General features: G+C 29.7%; 3 protein-coding genes and 1 long non-coding RNA gene across 9 annotated transcripts; 2 read left to right on the top strand and 2 right to left on the bottom strand.

The window, feature by feature from the left end:
* The first annotated feature begins 6,831 nt into the window (after nucleotides 1-6,831).
* LOC122629989 (pupal cuticle protein 20-like) lies at nucleotides 6,832-10,157 on the top strand. Of its 2 annotated transcripts, none has more exons than XM_043813962.1 (5): nucleotides 6,832-7,048; nucleotides 7,823-8,027; nucleotides 8,524-8,706; nucleotides 9,175-9,423; nucleotides 9,771-10,157. In XM_043813962.1, exons 1-5 carry the CDS (start codon nucleotides 7,040-7,042, stop codon nucleotides 9,881-9,883), a joined length of 759 nt encoding a protein of 252 aa, XP_043669897.1. In that variant the 5' UTR covers nucleotides 6,832-7,039; the 3' UTR covers nucleotides 9,884-10,157. The 2 variants fall into 2 exon arrangements, with proteins under 2 accessions (XP_043669897.1, XP_043669896.1); XM_043813961.1 differs by having other exon boundaries at nucleotides 6,839-7,048; nucleotides 7,820-8,027; nucleotides 9,771-10,153.
* Nucleotides 8,744-9,229, bottom strand: LOC122629990. Its single transcript, XR_006327388.1, has 2 exons — nucleotides 9,136-9,229; nucleotides 8,744-8,964 (listed from the first exon to the last, which is right to left on the bottom strand). It is a non-coding gene; the product is annotated as an uncharacterized LOC122629990 (long non-coding RNA).
* A 420-nt stretch (nucleotides 10,158-10,577) lies between the features above and the next one.
* LOC122630245 (ATP-binding cassette sub-family A member 2-like) lies at nucleotides 10,578-18,952 on the bottom strand. 4 transcript variants are annotated; one of them, XM_043814553.1, is made up of 26 exons: nucleotides 18,881-18,952; nucleotides 17,874-18,014; nucleotides 17,401-17,805; nucleotides 17,037-17,320; nucleotides 16,797-16,955; nucleotides 16,477-16,717; nucleotides 16,230-16,397; nucleotides 15,969-16,159; nucleotides 15,700-15,864; nucleotides 15,509-15,617; nucleotides 15,241-15,395; nucleotides 14,942-15,103; nucleotides 14,791-14,862; nucleotides 14,580-14,718; nucleotides 14,254-14,488; nucleotides 13,979-14,135; nucleotides 13,677-13,890; nucleotides 13,084-13,599; nucleotides 12,884-13,009; nucleotides 12,541-12,762; nucleotides 12,183-12,452; nucleotides 11,816-12,108; nucleotides 11,591-11,738; nucleotides 11,286-11,496; nucleotides 10,993-11,206; nucleotides 10,578-10,907 (listed from the first exon to the last, which is right to left on the bottom strand). In XM_043814553.1, the coding sequence occupies exons 3-26, from the start codon at nucleotides 17,708-17,710 to the stop codon at nucleotides 10,692-10,694; spliced, it is 4,977 nt and encodes a 1,658-aa protein (XP_043670488.1). In that variant the 5' UTR covers nucleotides 17,711-17,805; nucleotides 17,874-18,014; nucleotides 18,881-18,952; the 3' UTR covers nucleotides 10,578-10,691. The 4 variants fall into 4 exon arrangements, with proteins under 4 accessions (XP_043670488.1, XP_043670489.1, XP_043670487.1 ...); XM_043814554.1 differs by lacking the exon at nucleotides 18,881-18,952 and adding an exon at nucleotides 18,655-18,786; XM_043814552.1 differs by lacking the exon at nucleotides 18,881-18,952 and adding an exon at nucleotides 18,620-18,775.
* Nucleotides 18,953-19,132: 180 nt separating this feature from the next.
* Nucleotides 19,133-21,750, top strand: LOC122630247. Of its 2 annotated transcripts, none has more exons than XM_043814558.1 (6): nucleotides 19,133-19,361; nucleotides 19,620-20,134; nucleotides 20,268-20,362; nucleotides 20,447-20,722; nucleotides 20,805-21,327; nucleotides 21,401-21,750. In XM_043814558.1, exons 2-6 carry the CDS (start codon nucleotides 19,628-19,630, stop codon nucleotides 21,623-21,625), a joined length of 1,626 nt encoding a protein of 541 aa, XP_043670493.1. In that variant the 5' UTR covers nucleotides 19,133-19,361; nucleotides 19,620-19,627; the 3' UTR covers nucleotides 21,626-21,750. The 2 variants fall into 2 exon arrangements, with proteins under 2 accessions (XP_043670493.1, XP_043670492.1); XM_043814557.1 differs by having other exon boundaries at nucleotides 19,439-20,134.
* Nucleotides 21,751-21,995: the final 245 nt, after the last annotated feature.

The raw sequence follows: 21,995 nt of genomic DNA, 5'->3' as shown, positions 1-21,995 counted from the left end.
CTTATGTAGGGTGTCCAACTCAATCGAAACAGACTATATCTCCTAAACAATTAAAAATAGAAAAATTGTTATACGTTAAAGTTAAATGGTATGCGTAATATGTAAATAAGTTTATGTATTTTTATGCATCGGTTCATCAGAAAAATGCAACTGCATATTTGTTTTTAATGGAAACATATATTTTTTACCACATCATTTGATGCAGTTTGTAATGTTCAATATAAAAGTATAAATATACTTATATCCTAAACTTATACGTATTAATTAACGTAACTAATCTTTCCTGAATTATTTAGGTCTGTCGTCAAGTATTAAGAACGAGTAATACCACGAGTAATGAATACTTACTAATAAAAAACAATTTTACATTAATATTAGTAGCTATTTTATATTTACCGATTTTTTTTTCTTTTCAACCATTTAGAAGATACAGACTTTTTCAGTTGCGTGAGATATCATGTATATATAAGCGTATATAAAGTTGTGTACATACGCATATACGCGCGTACATATATATGTAATGTAAACGGTATATAATTATACATACAAGTCTTAAAAATTTGTTTTCTTTTTGTCTTTTTTATCTTTAAAGACACTCAATCTATCAATCATGTTACAATGACTGAAATTCATAAACAGCTGTCGTGATCTATATTTTTGGTTTCACATTCTCAGTGAAATTTCTCGTTGGTAATGACGATTATGCATTCAACAGTGTTACGTGTGCTTAGACAATCACGTTAGATCAAAGCCATTGATGCTATGCTACATCTCCATCCTCCAACGGAATGTCGAAGAAAGTGACTTCGTGGAAATTTAATGGTTGATGATCCCCGATCGATCTTTCACAAGACAAACTCGTTACTGAAAGTATCGTGAGTTACATTAGCGATCTTACATAATTGTATGTATCACTTCTACGAAAATTTATTTATCTTGAAATTAGTAGTATCAATCGATCTCATTATTTTATTATACATGTAATATTAAATATATAACAAAAATCGGACGAAACTTAAAAGAAAAAAACAGAAAAAAGAAAAACAAATAAAATAGTGAAAGGAGAAAAAATTAGATGGCGTAACAAAAATTTTGAAGGAAAATGATCTACACGAGTTCAGAAAAATATTGGGTCAGAAGTTCCAAAGTAATTTTAAAAATCAATTACTCTTTTTCGAGACTTTTTAGACTAATTTTTTTTCAAAATACAAATACAAACTACAAATCCAACTTTTATAACTATAAGGTTAATTGCAAGCCTAAAAAGTCTTGAAAAAAATTAATTGATCTTTAAAAACATCAAGAACTTCTGTATCTTGTAAAAAGGAAAAAAAAAAAAAAAGAGAAAAATAATTCTCAATACAAATTACAGGAAGACAAGAAAAATACGAAAATATGTTCGATCGAATGTGTTATAATTCCACGTCAAACTTTAGAAACTTTTCACTCGACCTTTCGTAAATTGGACTTGTCTTCTCACATCATAAATACGTACGTATGTATGTATGTGTAAAGTAGAAATGGTATCCGGTAGGTATATTCGTATATACATAGTTCGATGAAATATCTCGGTGAACACATTGAATATGAGAGCTATTCAAAAAGATGTCGTAATTCCTTTGGTACCAGCAGGTACATTTGGTAACCGGACGTAAAGAATCAAATCCGTGTTCATTTCTACGTAAGATTAGATACACGAAGAAGAAAGAAGAAGAGCATATAAGCGGAACAAGTATAGATATATTTCCGTATATCTATCTCGTATCCGCATTTAAAAAGACTCTATACGTCAATTGGTAGGTAAACAACATTTATCAATCGAGTCATTCAGCGTTGCCAAAAAAATTTATATACGAAGATCATCGTTAAGTCTAAAGTAAATACTGAGATAGATGCGACCGGAATCAGTAACATTTGATAGCAAATGAGATATAGCATTACCAATCGCATCTTGGGACATTCTTTCTCTCTTTCTCTCTGGTTCTTGAGAGTTCACCGGATCTTCCCCCGTTCGCTCTTATGGTAGACATCCAAGGCGAACCAGGTACATATCAGCATCGTATGTTCACTCTCAAATTGGATCATCTTTTGAAAGGGACGCATTCGTGTCGAGATCGACTGCACCCCTAAATCAAAGGTCACACCGATCCAATTCAACTAATAAGAAATGAAGGATCGAATAAAAAAAAAGATATAAGAATAAAAAGGAACGATGGCATCGGTAACGACCGGTCTCTCTTACTCTTACTAATCGTCAACATCGGGCGAGAGATGTTCCAACGCCATTTTGAAATTATGCAATTCGTACAGCCTGAACTATATTTTTTTTTCTCTATTACACGGAACGCGCGCGTGAAAAGGCTTCGGGGCTACCGATGAGCATCCATTCACTTCATCGCTTCTTGTCTATCTTAATGCTTCTTTTTACCGAGATATTACTTTTCAAGAATTAAATCCCATACGGGACCTTATGCGCCATGATCTTTACCATTATACTTTCGCGATATTTCGATATTTTCTTTCTAATGAACTAAGTTTGATCGTTTTTTGTAGATGTTAGAATCGTTATTATAATTATATCTCTCTTTTTTTTTTTTTGAGACTTAAACTTGAGATGGTTGTATACAAGTAGCTCTTACGAGTAATTCATATTTATTATCTTTTTAAGCGTTTGTGGCAGATTTTGATTTTCAGAATAATCAAGAATCAAATGAATTTAACAATCCAGATAGACAAATTTGTACGACTTATTTATTACGTTATACAGGGTGCACCAAAACTTCCTATGCTCGTACTTTTAATGAATCTGAAAAGGGAAATTAGCTTAAAAAGTCTCGAAAAAGGATAATTAATCTTTAATATCAGCTAAGAACTTTTGGTCCAATGTACATATAATATAAAATAGAGACATTATTTCATAAAATATAATATTATCGTACAGCTCGTATTTTACAACTTGCGATAAAAAAATTTGTTCAACTCGTTGCATTGTCCTAATAGATCAATCTAATAGATCAATAACAATTCCTTCCCCTTTATTTTTTATAATATCTCTCTATGGTCTCTCATCTTGTACTCTCATCCAGCATGTAATCCTTGTTGTCGGAGAATCGTTGCGTCAATACCAAAGCGTAAGAAATCATCCAGACCGCAGCTTTTTTCTTTTCTCTCTCTCTCTCTCTCTCTCTCTCTCTCTCTCTATCTCGACCTCCGGCCGTCTGTTCGCGCTCTTTCGAAACGATTTGACTCAAGCGAGTGCAAGAACACAGGCGAAAAAAGGGTTACGGAGTGGCAGGTTACAAGAATTGGCATTGAGTTCAATCTAAATTTCGCAAGAAGAAGAAAAAAGAGAACAAAAAATAAAATAAAATAAAATTTAATTGATCGATAAGTTGATCAAATTAAAAATTGGAAAAAAAATCCATTATTATTTCTTCATTTTCGAGCGCCATCTTTCAACGTCATCGTCGTTGTTAACACCTGCCATTACAGTTTCTCGTTCGATCGATCTTTATCATTAAAAATTATTCCTTTTTTGATTAGAAACATGAACCATCTTATTTCCTATCACGATATTCGATTCTCGCTTAAGAAGAAGAACAACTAGTTCAAAGAATTCCCGGCAAACGAGAACCTAACCTCTGGCATAACACGAGCAGCAAGATAGATGAATGCGAGGATAGGAGCGCGCCAAAAGGGCTGGGTCTTCTCAAAGAATATATATCCGTGCTAGGTGACTCGATGATCCTTTTAGAAAGCAGCTCACTTGCTTTGTGAACCCCGTCTGAAGAGCTACAATACTATATACCTACATACACATTGTTTCAAACGATCTTCTAGCATCCTATTATCGAGAACGAGACTCACGATTGGCCCGATTTTTAATCGAGCCGCACCCCCTTTACCATCCGTTAAATCAAATATCTCTTGATTCTTCCTTTCTAGATGTGTATTGAAAGATACGTACGTGTTTGTGTGTATGCACATATATATATATATATATATATATATATATGTATATGTATATATATTGTAGGAAATCATCTTTCTATTTGATCCTCTTTGATCCTCTTTGATCCTCTTTAATTTTGATTACTCGAATCAATCCTTCTGACGATTTCATTTCGTTTTGTAATTGACTGGAATGGTTTCCTTTTCATAATAAATTTTAGGCTTATCAAAAAGTTTTATTAGTTTAACAGATAATTACTTATATAAGGATTTATACAATCGACAACGTACTTGATACGATGTAATTTGTTTGTCTCTGAGATATTAAAATTTTTTTTATGTTTATTGTTATTGTATAAGTAACAAATATTTGATCTACATCGAAAAATTTTGTTTCAGTTTAATATTTAATTATTTATATGTATAAGAACTCAGATGAATTTATAAAAGTTTCTATAAAGAAAGAAATTATGTACATTGTTGATTTAAAGTAATCATGAACAGTATAATAATCTTATTTTTATTTCAAAAATGGTCAGAATTTTTGTCTAATTCTGTTCTAATATTATATTCTGCTATATGCGCCTACATATTTGAAAATCATAATATTTTTAAATATTTATTTAAAATAAAAAATACTGGTATTAAAGGTTTATTTAAATTAAAAAATACTGATATTAAAACTGAAAATTATCTAAAAACATAAATTTCAGACCAATAAGTTTAGTAAATCGTAACTTCTGAATTGGATTTCAAAATGATGATTATTACTATATCGCAAAGAAAAAAAAGTAAAAAAAAAAAAAAATAATCATGTTTCGAAAGTTTTAATTTGCTATATTCTTTATAAAAAAAAAAAAAAAAAAAAAGATAAGAAAGATCGAGAAAGTAAATCCTCAAACAAAAGAAAATCATAAGTATGCGCGCGATTTCTATATACGTATATATATATATACGTAGTATAAAGACTGAGAATCGAAAATTTCACTTTGGAATTAAGATCAAGTAGAAATCTTGAAGTTAAAATGCAGACCGTTTACTAGTTGTTATATCATCCAGCGTGATGCTTTCAATCGCTGTCTAAAGATGATCCTGTCAGATGAAATGACTGACTTCGGTCACCTCATATGATTATATGAATGTATACATATATTATCCATCATATTATATGCATATGTAAAATAAAATAAAAATGTATATATATATATATTTATTATATATATATTCATTATATGTATATATGTATAAACAGTGGAGAGTTAAAATAAAATGTAAATCTCTTATATGTCAATGACATATTAAATAACATCACCATATTACAATAAAAAGTTTATCTTAATGAATAAATGAATATCTCAATAGATCTAAACTAAATAAAAAAGTAAATAATTTATCCGAATACCAAATGAAATGTATATAAAGTCAAGGTTTCATTTCCCCTCTTTGTCCCTTATAACCTCCGCCATCTTGGTACCGATCTACGGTACACAACTTCCGTGAGAAATAATAACGAGGTAATGGGATAATGATTGCTCAATGAGAAAGAAGAAACGATTTTTCATTTCTAGAGTTGAAACTCAGGGATACTTCGATAAAATATGAAATTCTCCATAAGAAAATCTATGAAGCCCGAATAGATATGACGTTGACGATGATCTAGCAGCGCGTTAAAATCGTCGACGGACCAAATAAGGGAAAATGGTGTTGTACCAGTAACAGTAAAAGAATCATCATCATCAGCAGCAGCAGAAGAAGAAGAAGAAGCCAAAGCAGAAGAGAAATATTCGTTCCTTCTACACATTTACAAAGAGAAAGATTTCTAAAAGTAAGTTTAACGAGCTAAAGACGGAATAGGTTTGATCTAAAGACAGAAAGTCGATTATTGGAGGGAAGAAGCGATCGAGAGTAGCGTGGGTACCGTGACCTGAGAGATCAGAGGAAGAAAAAAGAGAAAAAAGAAAATGAAAGAAAGAGAGAGAGAGGGCAAGAGAAAGATAAATAGAAAAAGACAGAAAGGTAGAGAGGTTTGATCATTAAAAGAAGAAGAAGAAGAAGAAGAAGAAGAAGAAGAGGAGAAGTTACGTCCCGATCAGTAATATACTAGACGATTTGGAGCGCGTTCTCTTCTAATACGTAGACGACGCATTACACGCACCATCTTTCTCTTTTTCTCTTTCCCTCCCCCTTCTCTCTTTCTCTCTTTCTAGAAACAGAAAGATGTGCAACGCATCTCTTACGTAATAAGCAAGATATCTCAACAGAGAGTCGGTTGCAGGAATCGACGTGCGTTGGTTGCTTGGTTGCTTACTTGCTCTCTATAAGCTGCGGATGATGATGATGCGACCCCGGTCGTAATATCTAACGAAGAAAGGCCGATATAATTACAAGGAGGAACGCGACTGCATAATATAGGTATGATGTCTCTCGTACTTCTTCAATACCGCATCGTGATCCTTTCTTCTTTCTTAGCTGCTACTACCATTTTTTTTCTTTTTCCATTTTTTTACGCGGTTATTGTCTCTCTCTCTCTCTCTCTTTCTCTCTCTATAATGATATAGAGTCAGTCAGTCACATTTATAGCGGGTTACTTGATACATTCTCATGACGATCGCTCGACCTTCAGATTTGTCGGGAGATGCCCGCCGATCTGTATCATCCGACTTGCGCAACTACCCTCTCATCTATTTCTCTCTCTCTCTCTCTCTCTCTCTCTCTTATACACAGGACGTTCATCTCTCCTACTCTTCTTCTCTCTGTTCACGAAAGACATATTCATCTTCCATCTCTCTCTTACTCGAGAACGCACGCGAGGACTCCTGCTGGCGAACTTCATCAGGGTGTTCTTCTTCTTCTTGTTCATCGGGCTACAATCACAAGCCCTCCCCTTCGACCTGGTGGGAGGAAGACGATCCAAGGATGGATCGAGTATATAAGAACGCTTGATTCGACCTGGATCTGTACAGAGCAATTATCGCCATCGTTTCGCGATACATCATCTCTCGTCGTCTAGTGTTCAAAAACGTTGCTCCTGCAGGACTCGATTTCGCGAGAACCCTAAAGGATTAGCGAGGATCCAACTGGCAGCGACATGAGACCGGTAGGAATATACTCTCATCACCATCATCGTCGTCGCTGTTGTTGTTGCTGTTTTTGTCTTATTTCCGAAATTCTATTTAGTGTTCTGTTACGCGAAATCAGTGTCATCATTCGCTTCACTTTCTCTTTGTCTTCATTTATTATTCTCTATCTTTGATTTTGTTTTTCATCAATTGAAACTTGCAAGTGATCTTAAGAATCTTTTAGTGTATCTTGATTCAAAATTTCTACCTGTGACAAACTTTATTCAATGATATTGATCATTAAATGTCTCCATTTTGTTTCTTATATAGATCAGACTTTTCTATAAACTCTAAATAACAATGTTAAGAATTTATAAATTATTTGAAGATAAAATTTGTATTGCAAAATATAAAAATATTAAAAATTTCATCATTGGAATTTTTCATTTTATTTGTTTTATGTACATCAGGATTTTGTATAAATTCTAATAATAATGCTAATAATTTATAAATTATTTATGAATTATTTGAAGATGAAATTTTCATTGCAGTATACAAATATTTAATTTTTGATCATCAGAATTCACTATTTTGTTTTTATACATCAAGATTTTCTAAAAACTTTAATAACAATGTTAACGGTTTCTAAATTATTTGAAGATCAAAATTTACATTGAAATATGGAAATGTTTCAATTTTTCTATTTAATAATGAATCTAATATTGTGTGTGTGTGTGTGTGTGTGTGTGTGTGTAATACTTCAAATATAAAAATAATATGCACAGATGTGAGAAAACTTTGTTTTTCAGCAGCTTGCCGTGACGTTGCTTGCCTTAGCAAGTGCGTGTTACGCAGCACGTTTGGAGAACACGTATCTTCCACCTGGTAGTGCAGGAACTGCAGGTGGAGCAGGATTTATCCAGGCGCCAAACAGGGGTGGTGGTGGTCCTGGTAGACCAGGTGGTTTTCCTGGCGGAGGTGGTGGTGGTGGTGGAGGTGGTGGTAGTTATCCTGGAGGTAAGTTATTCTAAAAATATCCTAATTTTCTAACCGAAGTAATAAAAACTAGAAGTATTGTGTCATAAAATATTTCAAAAGTTTAACACTAAGATACAAACATCTCAATTTCTTTCTCTAAAAATAATATTTGACGTACTCGATCTATAGAGTAAGTTCGAAATTAAAATTTTTAAGTAAATATTTATAAAAGCTCTAATAGATATGTTTTGATACCTAAGTTTGAAATATTTAAAAAAGATCTAAAATTTAGTATCTTCTTGTAAAATATTTAAGAAACTCAAAACTTAGGTACAAACATATTTCAGTTATTAATAAAAAATCTGTAGAATCCAGATTTTTAAATAAATATTAAAAAAAAATAATCTAATAGATATATATATATATATATATATATCTAAGAGCGAAGAATCTCAGAAAATTCATATAAAACTTTAGAACATAGAGAATTATTTTTGATTCTTTTGCAAAACATCTAAAACATCTAATATTTCAGGTGGTGGTGGAGGTGGTGGAGTCAGACCAGGTGGTGGTCGAGGAGGTGGCGGAGGAGGACCTGGAGGTGGTGCAGATATACCGATCATCTCGTTCAATAACGAAAACAGCGGGGATGGTAATTATCAGTTCAGCTATGAAACAGGAAATGGTATTAGTGCACAGGAAACGGGTCAGTTGCAAGGTAAGCTATCGTCTATAGAAATCCAAATATACATACACGCGGGCACACACATTTTTCATTTCCCAATCCTCTCCTTTCGTATTACTGTTGTTTTCAAAGTGTTGCGTTACATCTTTGCCATTGGCCTCGAACACCATTGTTTCGTTTCGATTCGTAAATAGCCGTGATCGGTAAAAGATAGTCTTGGAATAATAATGAAGATAGTAGGTAACGTATTCTTAAGAAGAGAATCCAGGATATATATGATGGTATAGGTAACTATGGAAGCAATTTGAACATAATCAAAACTGACATTTTTATAATAATCATTAAAAAATTCTTTTAATTAAAATATCTAAGTTTCTGAAATCATTCCTAATCATTATTACAAGAATTTATTTAATATGAGCAAGTTAAAACATATCTGACTCTAGCAAATTGTGTAATTACCAGCAATTATGACACCATTCAATTCTTTTTCTTTCTTAGGAGAATCTGAAGCGGTGAGTGGCTCGTTCTCTTACACTGGGCCTGATGGTGTTCAATATTCGATCACTTACACTGCCGACGAAGAAGGCTTTCATCCACAAGGTGCTCATCTTCCAACACCTCCTCCTATCCCACCGGAAATTCAACGAGGTGTTGAACTTTCTCTTGCTGCTGAAGCAAGAGGAGAAAATCAAGATGGTGGTGCTGGTGGAGGTGGAGGTGGATACCAAGGAGGTGGTGGCTACAATGGTATGTTTACTTTTTTTTTTATATATAATTAATTCATGTTACACACACAGACACACTTTATTTTTACTATTTTAAATAAATTTTATTTTAATTAAAAAAAAATATATATATTTTTAAATATATAACTATATATAAGAGTAATATATATAGCAGAATACTATATATAGTGTATTATAATAAATATATATAAGTTATATAAACTCTATTATACACACACAGATATTTATAATTTTTAAATATAAATATAATACTTAAATAACTTATTCTCAAGACAATTTGATTTATTTTTATAAGACGATAGGTATTTTCAAAAATATTTACAAAGTTTGTACTTCGTGATTCAATAGGTGGAGGCCGTGGAGGAGGAGGAGGAGGAGGAGGTGGTAATCGTGGAGGCTCCTATCAAGGTCCGAATTCTTATCAAACGAGCTCAGGTGGTGGTGGTGGGTATCAGTACTGAACATTACATTCGTGAAAATGATAACGACGAAGTGATGTCCGCTAGTAAACTCGTTTTATTGCAACGATTGCATTTTTAAGCAGATTTATGTATATAACAATTTATCGTTCATGGTAGTAGACATACAATCCTTAATTTTTTTTTTTTTTTTTTTTATTTATACAGAGGATTCTCTCTATTTTTCTATAACATTTTTAGTATTATACGATGGCTTCACTCAAAAACTATAGTGAATCAAATACACTATATAGTTTGTATTTCTTTTTTATTTTAACGAATTCGTGAATTTTACTATAATAATTGTAAACTGTTTTATAAAGATATACATATATATTAATATACATATACATAATATATATATATACACACACATATATATATATATATATATATATATATATATATCTTAATATTATACTTCCTTGAATGTGAATCATTATAGCTACATCTATATTATTGAAAAATCATTATTGTGAAACATTATATCATACTGGTATATAAGTTTTCTGATCAAATATCAATAAATCTTTAAGATTAAACACAAATACACGCGCGCATACACACACACACGCACACACACATATATTTATTATGTACACTTATTTTGTATACATAAACAGAATGTCTGTCTCTGTTCACATTAATAAATGTGCCGTAATTGTAAGTGTATACGTGTTCGTAATTAATTTCTTCATGCTTTTAAACGTATTCTCACAATGAATATGAAACAACATGAGCAATAGATAAACATTTATGATATATAATTTATTTATAATACCTATATAAACGTATAATAATTAAGCCACAATTATTCGTTATTTGGTTGACTAGCGCTATGTCTTGGTGAATTATCATAATTAGGCATACTTATGCCTCTTGCAAATTGAATAAACAATTGTTCGAGTGTCGCCGATAGTACAGAATAATCTTGTATGCATTTGAATCTATTCTTTAAATTGTTTACAGTACTATACATTTTTGTCCAAGTCGTTTTAGGATCTGTCACATGGTAGGCAATCAGTCCCTAAAAAAAAGAACACAAAATTTAATATGGAAGTCGTTTAAAAATCATAAAAATGAATCAACACTTCTTTTGTTAATATAATTACCAAATTTTCATCCCTAATTTCACAAGTTAGAGAAGATTCAATAGTATTCTTTATAATCGCAACATCTTCCTCTGATCGGCTTGGATCTAATTTAATATGAATGTCGTAACCAGCACCAAATCTTTGTTTAAGTTCTTGACTTGCTCCAATACAAACCAATTTTCCTTGTACCATTATAACCAATCGATTACACAAAGCTTCACATTCTTCCATACTAACGTAATAAATATTTATTTATATCGGAAAAATGTTTATGTTATGAAATGATTTTATAATTGAAGATGAAGAAATACCTATGAGAAGTAAGTATGAAAGCTTGTCCTCCAGCTTGACAAGATTGTAATACAGACCACAATGATCTTCTAGCTGCTGGATCGACTCCTGTTGTTGGTTCGTCTAACAAAACAAGTGTAGGATTGCCAATTAAAGCTATCGCTATGTTCAAACGTCTTTTATTACCACCACTATATGTTTCACTTGGCTGCGACATACATGCTTTTAAATCTGAAAGCATTATACAAATTCAAGGTTATAATGATGGATATAATATAACAAAAATGAAAGATAAAAAATAAAAAAAAGCATATTTTTATCTTACTCAATCTATTTATCCATTTATTAACTTCCAAATCTACTTTTTCTGGTGGTATACCTCGAAGTTTTGCGAATAATCTTAAATGATCAAACGCATTTAGGGAATTGATCAATGCATCCGTTTGTGGACAATATCCCATTTCTGCTAAGTACTAAAAGTGACATTTTTTTTTAGGAACGTAAGAGAAAAGATGAATCATAATCATAAGTATAACGAATGTCTAATTACAGCTCTGCGATTGGAATAGATTTCCGCCGATTTTAAGTACATGGTGCCACTATTAGGTGTTTCTTCTCCAGTCAACATTCTAAACGTAGTACTCTTTCCAGCTCCATTTACTCCAAGCAATCCAAAACACTCGCGCTCCTTCACTCGAAAATTGACTTCCTTTACGGCCATTAGTTTTCCATAATACTTACTTAATTCATAAACTAAGAATAAACTGTTTTCTGCTTTAGAAGTTTGCGTATCATTAGTTGAATTTCCATTAATATTATTATGATCTATGCTATTCCTTTTATCTGTGTAATATATATACTTTTTAATAAATATATTTCTCTAATTAAATATTAACATAATTGAAGTAATATCTTACTCTGACTAGTAATTTTGCTAATCTCTAATGCTACAGCATGTTTTTCCCTCTTCACTTCTTCGTCCATCTTATCACTTGGTTGTAATGAAGAGCTACGTATTTTGGTAAACAATCTTGTAAAAATCTTCTCCTCCAGCATAATAAGAATAGCAAAATATATCACAGGTGTTAAAGATAAATATAGAATATTTTCCTCTAAATTAATGTCCCTTTTAAAATTCTCAAAATATGACATAGGCTTACTACAAACTCCATTTACACAATCCATTGCTATAATAAACAGAAAAATTTGGTAAAATTCATTACAATTTATAACTAGTATTTACTCGATATTTTTTTATAAATGATGTATTCTTACAGCAACACGGATCCATATACCCCATATCACATAAAGTGTTTAAAATTTTACTTGGGAAACGGCGGCATTTTGCATTCGTTACAGCCACAGTAAAGAAGGAAAATTGTCCGTGGAAGAAACTTACATAAGGAATAAAACGGAATAATCGTTTTTGAAACGAATGCAATACTTCTAAATTTTGAAAACTTCGTATTACTACATGTAATAAATACTGTATGAAAACTGAAATTTAAAATGATTTTAATATTATCAAACTTGTAATTGTGTTACTTGTAATTGCGTAATGATGTTAAAATAATTTTGATATTATCAAACTTGTGTGTACTAGTTTCTTTTTTCTTACCAATTCCAATGGGTGTAATACTTAAAATTGTTATTACAGTACTTCTCGATTTGTTTATAAAACTAAATATATATGTTATCAATAGACAATTTATACCAAAGAGTAATAATATTAACATCGTTATTACTGTAAATTATAAAATATTATATTAGTTCTATAATATGATTTTCTTACATAGAAATTTAGAAAATTATACTTACGTATTTCTGTTACATGATATAAGCGTATGTCTAATATAATATCCATTACATAAAAGCCCAATGTAATGATACATGTAGACAGTACGCAAATTAGAAAATCAATAGAAAATATAGTGAGCCAATATGATACAGATGAAATTCCAGTCATTCGTTGTAACTGTTTAACTTTAGTAGAAGTTTCTTGTAATGGATGAATAACAAAAAGTGCAAGAGTAGGAAAGAAGAAGGAGCAAAATATTAACACTCGTGAAAGTGCTTCCATTTCAGGAACCACTTGGTCAGAATAAGAAAATATGTTAGGTAATTGTTGCCTGGACACTTCAATGGAATATTTTTTATCAGTTAGACTTCGAATAATGGTATTTGACAAAATATTCATAGTTAGAGGTAAACTGTGCATCATTGTCCCGGAATAAAAACCATTTGCAAAAATTTTTTGCGTGTTATTAAATTCAGCAGAAACAATCACATAATTATGATATTCTGCTAAATTCTTTTTACCAAATGCTAATAACTCTGCAAAAAAAAAAAAACAAGAAGATGATCTCATATAAATTAATACATTTTTATCTCAATACCAATATCGCGTTTACCTTCTATAACATTCCTGCCTGTAACATTAGTTGCAATCCCATTGAAGCTCTCTATTTCTTCATTATACATTTTACCATATTTGGGAATATCAGAAGAATAAAATACCTTGGGATTTCTGTACATGTTAAGCGTTAGAGGTATTATGTCTAATGATTCAGCAGGGGTTTTGTAGCTTAGAGCCATAAATAAAATAGAAATCAAAGGTAGAAATAGCTAAAAAAAAAAAACGTATCATTCAATAAAATAATATTTTTATAAAATGATTTAGTTTATTGTATAATAAAATCAATGAAATCCTTACGATCATTAATAAGATGCGTGCATTTTTTTTAGTATATGTTACTTTTTTATTAAACAATCCCAACATTGCATGTATAGTTAGTTGCCATCCTTGCAGTTTCTGTGTAGGTGTACAAAGATCTGTGGGATGTATACCTTTATCCTCTCCTTTTATAATCCTAAATAAAATAAAAGATAAGGAATTAGACAAATACAGATGCATATCCCAATACACACACACACATTAAATTTATTTGATATTATATCATAAAATAATATATTTGAAAAGAAATTTACTTTAAAAATACTTGTTCTAATGTAATCAAAGATACATTAATTCCAGTTACGCCTAATCTTCTTTTCTGATTTTCAATTTCATCTAACGAATGTGGTAAATTCTCTGTATATGGTACACTTAGAACTATTTTTTCCTTTTCTAGGGTAACTTGTGACCTTGTATCAAATTTGTCTACTACTTTCTCTGGATCACACCATGGTTTAGTGGATAACACAACTTCTATATGTCCATGGCCTATAAAAATAATAACAATGTTTTGGTTTACAATGCAAATATTTACCATTAAAAATAAAATCAAAAATTATAAACGAAAATGAACAATTACCATATTGTTTCTTCAAAAACATTGCTGTGCCATAACTCCTTAAAAGACCACCATGTATTATCGCAATTCTATCACCAAGTATATCTGCTTCTTCCATGTTATGCGTACTAATTATTATTGTCTTTTGACCTCTCATTTTCTATAGGAAGGTAGGTGATAAATAATAATAATAATGATACAATAAAAAAAATATTTATATATATGTACTTACTAATATTATATCCCATGTATCTCTTCTGGTCTCAGGATCCATACCTGACGTTGGTTCATCCAAAATTAAAATCTGTATAAATAATTGAAATTATAATATAAAGAGGAAAACCTTAAATATTTTATATAAAAAAAGAAAAAAAAATACATACACTGGAATCACTAATGAGTGCCATTCCAAGACAAACGCGTCTTTTCTGACCACCAGATAATTTGTTGGGAAGATAATTTCGTTTCTCTGTTATTTGTAATTTTACAAGCAAATTCTCAACATCACGTTTGGTTTGTTGTCGTGTTTTGGCTTTATTTTTTAACTATAATAATACATTTATATTATAAATATTTTTATATGCAATATTGTTTTTGTTATATACACACACACACATATACGCGTGCGCGTATACATACATATATATATATATATATATATATATATATATAAAGTACTTACCAAACCAAAGAACTCAATCTGCTCATATACATTTAAATCTGGAAAAACCATATTTTCTTGTGGACAGAGACCTAAATCGTATCTAATCTCATCTAAATTATTTTTCAAATTTTTCCCATTTATAAAAACTTTTCCTTCTGTCTCGCTTGTCATGCCTATTAATTACATAAAAAAATTGCAAAATTATATTTTATTTATATTATTAAAATATATTAGATTGTAATAATAATTATTTATATATCTTATTGAACAAGTATCACCAATTAACCTGTTATTATAGACATAAGAGTAGTTTTTCCAGCACCATTGTGTCCTAATAATGCAGTTATTTGTCCTTTGTAAAAATCCAAAGATATTCCTTTCAATGCATGTACCATCTGATATAATTCAATATTATAATGAGTCATTGTATGCGTGTAATTCTATATGTAATTTAAAGAAAAAAATAAAAAAACTTACAGATTTTTGTAATAAACCGGTTCTATAACTTTTTTTGAGACCTCGAATTTGAATACCAGGGATAAATGCACCTTTAGAAACTGCTTCAAAATCTTCACTTTCTAATTGATCATAATCATAATCTTCTGCTTCTTCGTCTAAAGACACTTTATTTTTTCTCATACACTAGAAAATCATTTTACATTTAATATATTTTCATAATTTGATTACATATTAAATATACTATTATTTTTGTTTCAAAAATAAGTTTTTGTTCTCTATCACTTTACCTGTAGAAAATATAACGGATGTTTCTTTATGCCATATTTCCCTGGTCGTACGTTATTAATATAAATTGCCATAATAAAGTGGATTATAATTCCCAAAATTGAAAATATAAATATAAATCCTGTACTTCCTACAATATTGTATCGAGAAGATTCGCTTGGTATAAAGATGTTACTCCATCGAATTCCAATTACTAAAAAATATAAAAATATATACTTGATATACTTTCTCCATTATGCTATGTTATTAAATTTTATACATACATTGTGTTTCATATGTATTTACTTCCTCAAATAGTCTGGATAACAACAGGTTTGGTAAAATTATACCAACATATGGTATAATGCAGAACAAATTTTCTCGCGTCAAATTTCCGTAAAGAGAAGATGAAGCAGTATATATAATTGACAAAAAAATAATCACAAAGACAGCTGCAAAAATTATCATCATTGTAAAACATATATATCCTGTACAATGTCATTTCACATATAATAAAATATAAGGACTTACATTTCGAAAAGTACGCAGCAATATGCATACCAAATGATATAAGATGAACAATATGTACAGTCATTAATATCCAAAATAAGAATGCATTACTATAATACAGATATGGATCTACACGGGTAGAGAATGTGTTTTTAAATAATATTATTAATGGTATCACATACAAAATACTGAATATACAGCCAGTGGTAAGCCAGCTTAATAAATTTTGATATAATTTCACTCCATTCATTGTCATTAAAGTCTGAAAGTAAAAGGACAACTTTTGTTTACAATAAGAGAATATAAATGAGAAGATTATATAATTGAAAATGGGTACTAACATTAACGCCAATAAACTTTTCTTTGGCTGCATAATTAGTTTCTATGCACAGTGGTATCAGAAATATTGCTACAGCAAATACAGAAATTAATTCTCGCAACGATGTATCTGCCAAATTTGTTTTAATATATGGTGGATATGGCATTCTTTGTATGGAAATCTATTAAAAAATAATTATTATAAACCACATAGTTCAAATTAGGTTATACTAATATCAAAAATAAATAAAATATCTGATTACCTCTGGCCTACTTTCATCATTTATAACATGTTTTATAAAAGAATCATCAAGACACATTTGTAGCTGCACAAATGGAACGGATTCAAGGTATTTGTGCTCTGATATAAAATAAGTCATGTCTGTATATAATTCAGAAGAGATTTCAGTAGAATGTCTTATTTTATACTTAAAATGTTCTCCTTTTTGTTCAATAACAATTGCTAGAAATTCTTGTAACGGATCTTGAATTCGTTTAATCATATAAGTTTCAAGCATTTCTTCTTCGGTTGCAAATCCAATAAACTCTAAAAAATGAATATTTATTAGCATACTATTTAAAATAATATCATAACAGTAAACAAAATATATAATAATATATGCTTACCTCTAAAATGTAAACAGTTTTCTGTTGAATCCATAAGTTCTATTGTAAATTTATCATTTGGCACAAAATATATTGTAGTTAAACTTCTCCTAATCAAATTTAATAAGTTACTTTTATTTTGTAAGGGATAATAAGTATCTGTTGTAACAACTTTTGGTGGTGTTGAATTAAAATCTCTTACAGCTTGAGTTAACGCAAAAAGTAATACAGGTAACAGAATTTGAAGGAATAAGGTTAATTTCCAATGCCTTATTCGTACTAAAAAATTTTTACGTAATAATAAACCAAATACTCTGCACCATTCTTTCATTTTTTTAGCAGTAATATAAACACACGATAAAGATAATTTTTGGTTCTTGTACGAATTAGTTACTATAGGTATAGATAGATAAAGTTATAGACTATCTGCAATATAAAGTTTATGAAGGTAAACAGAATAATTTATATGTATTGACCTATAAATCCATACTAACTTTTTTTCAAGCATGTAATGTGAATCAACAATATGCCTTTATACCAACAATAAATCAAGGTAATATGACAATGACAATTTGTAGTTTTTGTCTTCTTTCATTTTATGTTAGATCTTATTTATAAAATATCCAAATATTCACCTAAAAGAATTATCGTATTTCTTATATATGTGACAATATATAGTTGTTGATATATAATAGATTTCTAAATTTAAATCATAAATCTTTCTACAAATTATATACATTTAATTTTAATAAATAAAAAATACAGGTAAAATATATAAATATAATAAGAAAAAGAAAACGTTTAATCTTATTTGATGTATAATATTTATCTGATTTATAAATTAATATTATCAGCAATTAATCTAAAAGCCAATACTACATCATTCTTTGTAAAAAATATTTGTATGAAATAAGTATGCTTTAAATCACACATTAAATTTGTTACTATGCTTGATATCAAAATATAATATTGCATCTCTGTTCAATATATATACATAAATATTTAAACTATAATATAAAAATACATTTATTAAGTATGACATTTCCTGTTTTTTAACATATTTTTGATGCAAAAATTGTTAAATTACAAGCATAATTATGCTTTGAATTTAATAATATAGTAAACATATAAATTATATATTTACAATAGTATAAATAAAATGATACGAACTGATAACAAATTGATTAATATTGATATGAATTTAATTATAAATGTTAATATGATATTATTCAGTACGTACACAAACTGATATTGATTAATACTGGAAAATATTACCATGGATGCGTATGCAGGACTAAATAGAATCAAAAACACACACGATGAACACTTATCAAAGCACGATAAAAATGCAGCTTTTATAATAAAAAACAATAATATATAAAAAAGTTCAGAAGTGATACGTGATAGCTTAATAGATTATCTTGCATATCGGACATCGTTAATCGAAAGATTGTCATCTAGACACGTAACATACACACAATAAAAACCATAGATAACAAACCGTTGTCAAAATAACGCATCATTCGTTACCGCGCGTTACATTATGTTAAGATAAGTTTTGTTTGATATTATTCACAATAGTCACGTATTTCAAAACGTCATCTACAAAATTAACCAATCATGATAAAGTATTAGAGTATCAACCAATGAAACGAGTAGTACAAGTGAAATAGATAACCTCAAAGAGATGATTGGTTCAGATCTGGTAAATAAGTTTCATATGATATAACCTTAAAGTTTATACCTGGGGTTTATATTAACCACCGAAATTTTACAATTGCTGACAACTTCGTGACGCATAGGCTATTGAATTATATTGTCCTAACGGTGTTGTATTTAATGGCGGTAGTAGGTAAAAATGACTCTAGTTCTGGCCATTCCTCAATAAATTATTGAACCGATCGGACTTGGAAACACCAACGAACTTCAATAATCTTCGTCCATTAAGAATAATCTATTGTAGCGTTAATAAGGACATGAAGGTATGTTTGTATGTATATATAGAAATGTTTTCTACGTATATACATGGACGAGATTATAGTTATTTTTATTATAATAGACGATAATTCTACAATAAAAATCTGATATGATATTTTAAAAATAAACACGTGAAAAGTGTAATTGTGTTCAGTTATTCTTTTTAATTTGAAGATATTAAGAAAAAGATTATTAAGTGCAATATGTATGCATTATTGTTGATTCGATATTAGAATTTTGTGTGTATATGTTAAATATGTTAGAGGATGCCATGGATTGTTGTTACATTGAACAAAACGAAGCTACAGGAATGGACAAGGTATTTCCAAATGTATCTAGTCCAGAAATGTTTGATAGCGATGTGGAAAACAAACACAATGAACAACAAGAAGTAACATCCGTAATTGAAGAAACATTGGTCAAAACTAGTCCACAAAAACCTTCCCAGGCTACTCTTATCACTAAGTCCGACAATTATCTGCTGGCCAGAATCAATAAATATTTAACCGGAGTACCTCCACCGCCAAGTCATACTATTTGTCAAAGCGATTGTAATGACTTGTTGCGTTATATTCAACAAAACCAACAATATTTTTGGACAACCTCTCCTATGTCAGAAGAGAAAAATGTTAGACAAGAAGAAATAGATAAATCTTTTAATCAAGGAACATTAGAAAACAATGAGATGTTTTCTTTTTATAATACCAATAATACTCAAAGAAATTTAGCTAATGCTTTTGATGAATGCAAGTCACATACAAACAATGTTTCTGGAGAGGTATGCATACAAAATTTTGATAATGATACAAATAATTTACAAAAAAAATCAGGATTTAAATAAAGATATAATTACAAAAACATAGATACTTGATATTTTAGAACAACAAGTAAATAATTCAAATAATTTGCAGAATAAATCGCTTATTCTTTATAATACTGTCGGAGAGAAAGAAATTGAAAATTTGCCATGGTCAGAAGCATATTTTCATAAATTTCATGGTATCCAGTAAGTATAAATAATATATTACTTATACTAATAGTAATATCTGGAAATTGATATGGTTAGTACCATTTAATTTTTTTGTTTCAGTTATAATAGAAATAAATCAATAGAAGAATTCGAAAATTTAACAATGAAACTATGCGAAAGATATATAGGAGCAGAAACACAATCTACGTGTAATGTATTTTTTTCTAAGCAAGGACCTGGAAGTGCTAGAAAAAGAAGCGTTCTAGCTAAACGTAATTATGGTCAAAGTCCAGGAAAGAGATTGAGTCATTTAGCTCGAAGAAGGAGAACATTTTCTAGTGCAAATTTACAAGGCTTAAATCTCAATGATAAGAGACAATTAGTATTGAGTGTCAAGTATGATTTCTTTTGTCTTCATAATATACATTTTTTTTTATTTATTTATTATTTACTATTTGTAATTATATTTTAATTATAGAAAACCTACAACTAGAAAAGGTAAAAGTCCAAGAGGCAAAAGTCCAAGATATAAAAGTCCAAGAGGTAAAAGTCCTAGAGGATCGGCTAAGAAAAAAGTAGTTCGAAGGCTTACATTAGAAAATATAAGTCCATACAAAACAAAATTGGACACATCAAGACGAGCTCTTTTCCAAAGTCCACCCTTAGATAAAGCAGGCCCTAGTAAATTATTTAATTGTAGTAGTACCAATCCCCAAACAATTAAACGTGCTTTATTTCCCACTCCTAAGAAGGAAGATATTTTAATGGAAGGTGTTAAAACAATTGCTACTGAAGAATCTAAAAAGAGAAAGAGTGAAGATGATTTACAAGGACCTCGTTTCAAGTGGGCAAAGAGTTTATCGTTTGATTGCCCTCTTGAATTACAAAATACTACTTTACGTTCCTGGGATCGCGAGAGACATTCTTCTGGAAATGTCTTATCACAACATGAAATGTCTGTCACGCAAGGAAAAGGTGAACTTAGTGATACGCATAGAAAGGTAAGATATTTCATTCTTGTGCCATTGTTTAAGATATTATATTTGATATTTAATTATATTTATTATTGCATAGAAATTATTATGGGCTGTAGCAGAAGCACTACGAGGCAGAGGAATTGGTATGGGCCATCCGCAGTTTAAACAGTACGCTTCAAATCTAGCACGTACTGTTAAAAAATTAATGCCTGATCTTGAAAATAAAAATATACCAAGAAAACCTGGCAGTACAAGTGATCGTATGTTAAAATTGGCTAAACATCATGCTCTTCTCATAACAGATACAAGGACTATGGAATGACTGTACTTGTTAGTACGAAAAAATATATTATTGTATCTTTTATACAAAAAAAATTCGTACAATTTTAAAAGAAAAAAGAAATAGAAAAAAGTACGAGTGTTATTACTTCGATACTTTCAAGATAATGAAGGACTTTTAATTAATTTAATGTGATAAATGTGATTAAATGCATTAATAAGATTTACATAATTTTTCACGAAAAATTATTATATTTTACTGTATAAATGTAAAAGAAAGGTTCTCCTAAAGTCACAGTGTATATATTAGAATAATTGTAGCCTGGACGGGATATTTACATATTTTATATATATATATATATATATATATATATATATATATATATATATATATACACATATATATATAAAGT

Source organism: Vespula pensylvanica, chromosome 6 (assembly GCF_014466175.1).
Source record: "Vespula pensylvanica isolate Volc-1 chromosome 6, ASM1446617v1, whole genome shotgun sequence".
NCBI classification, from domain to species: Eukaryota; Metazoa; Arthropoda; class Insecta; order Hymenoptera; family Vespidae; genus Vespula; species Vespula pensylvanica.
This window is presented reverse-complemented; position numbering and strand designations above follow the sequence as displayed.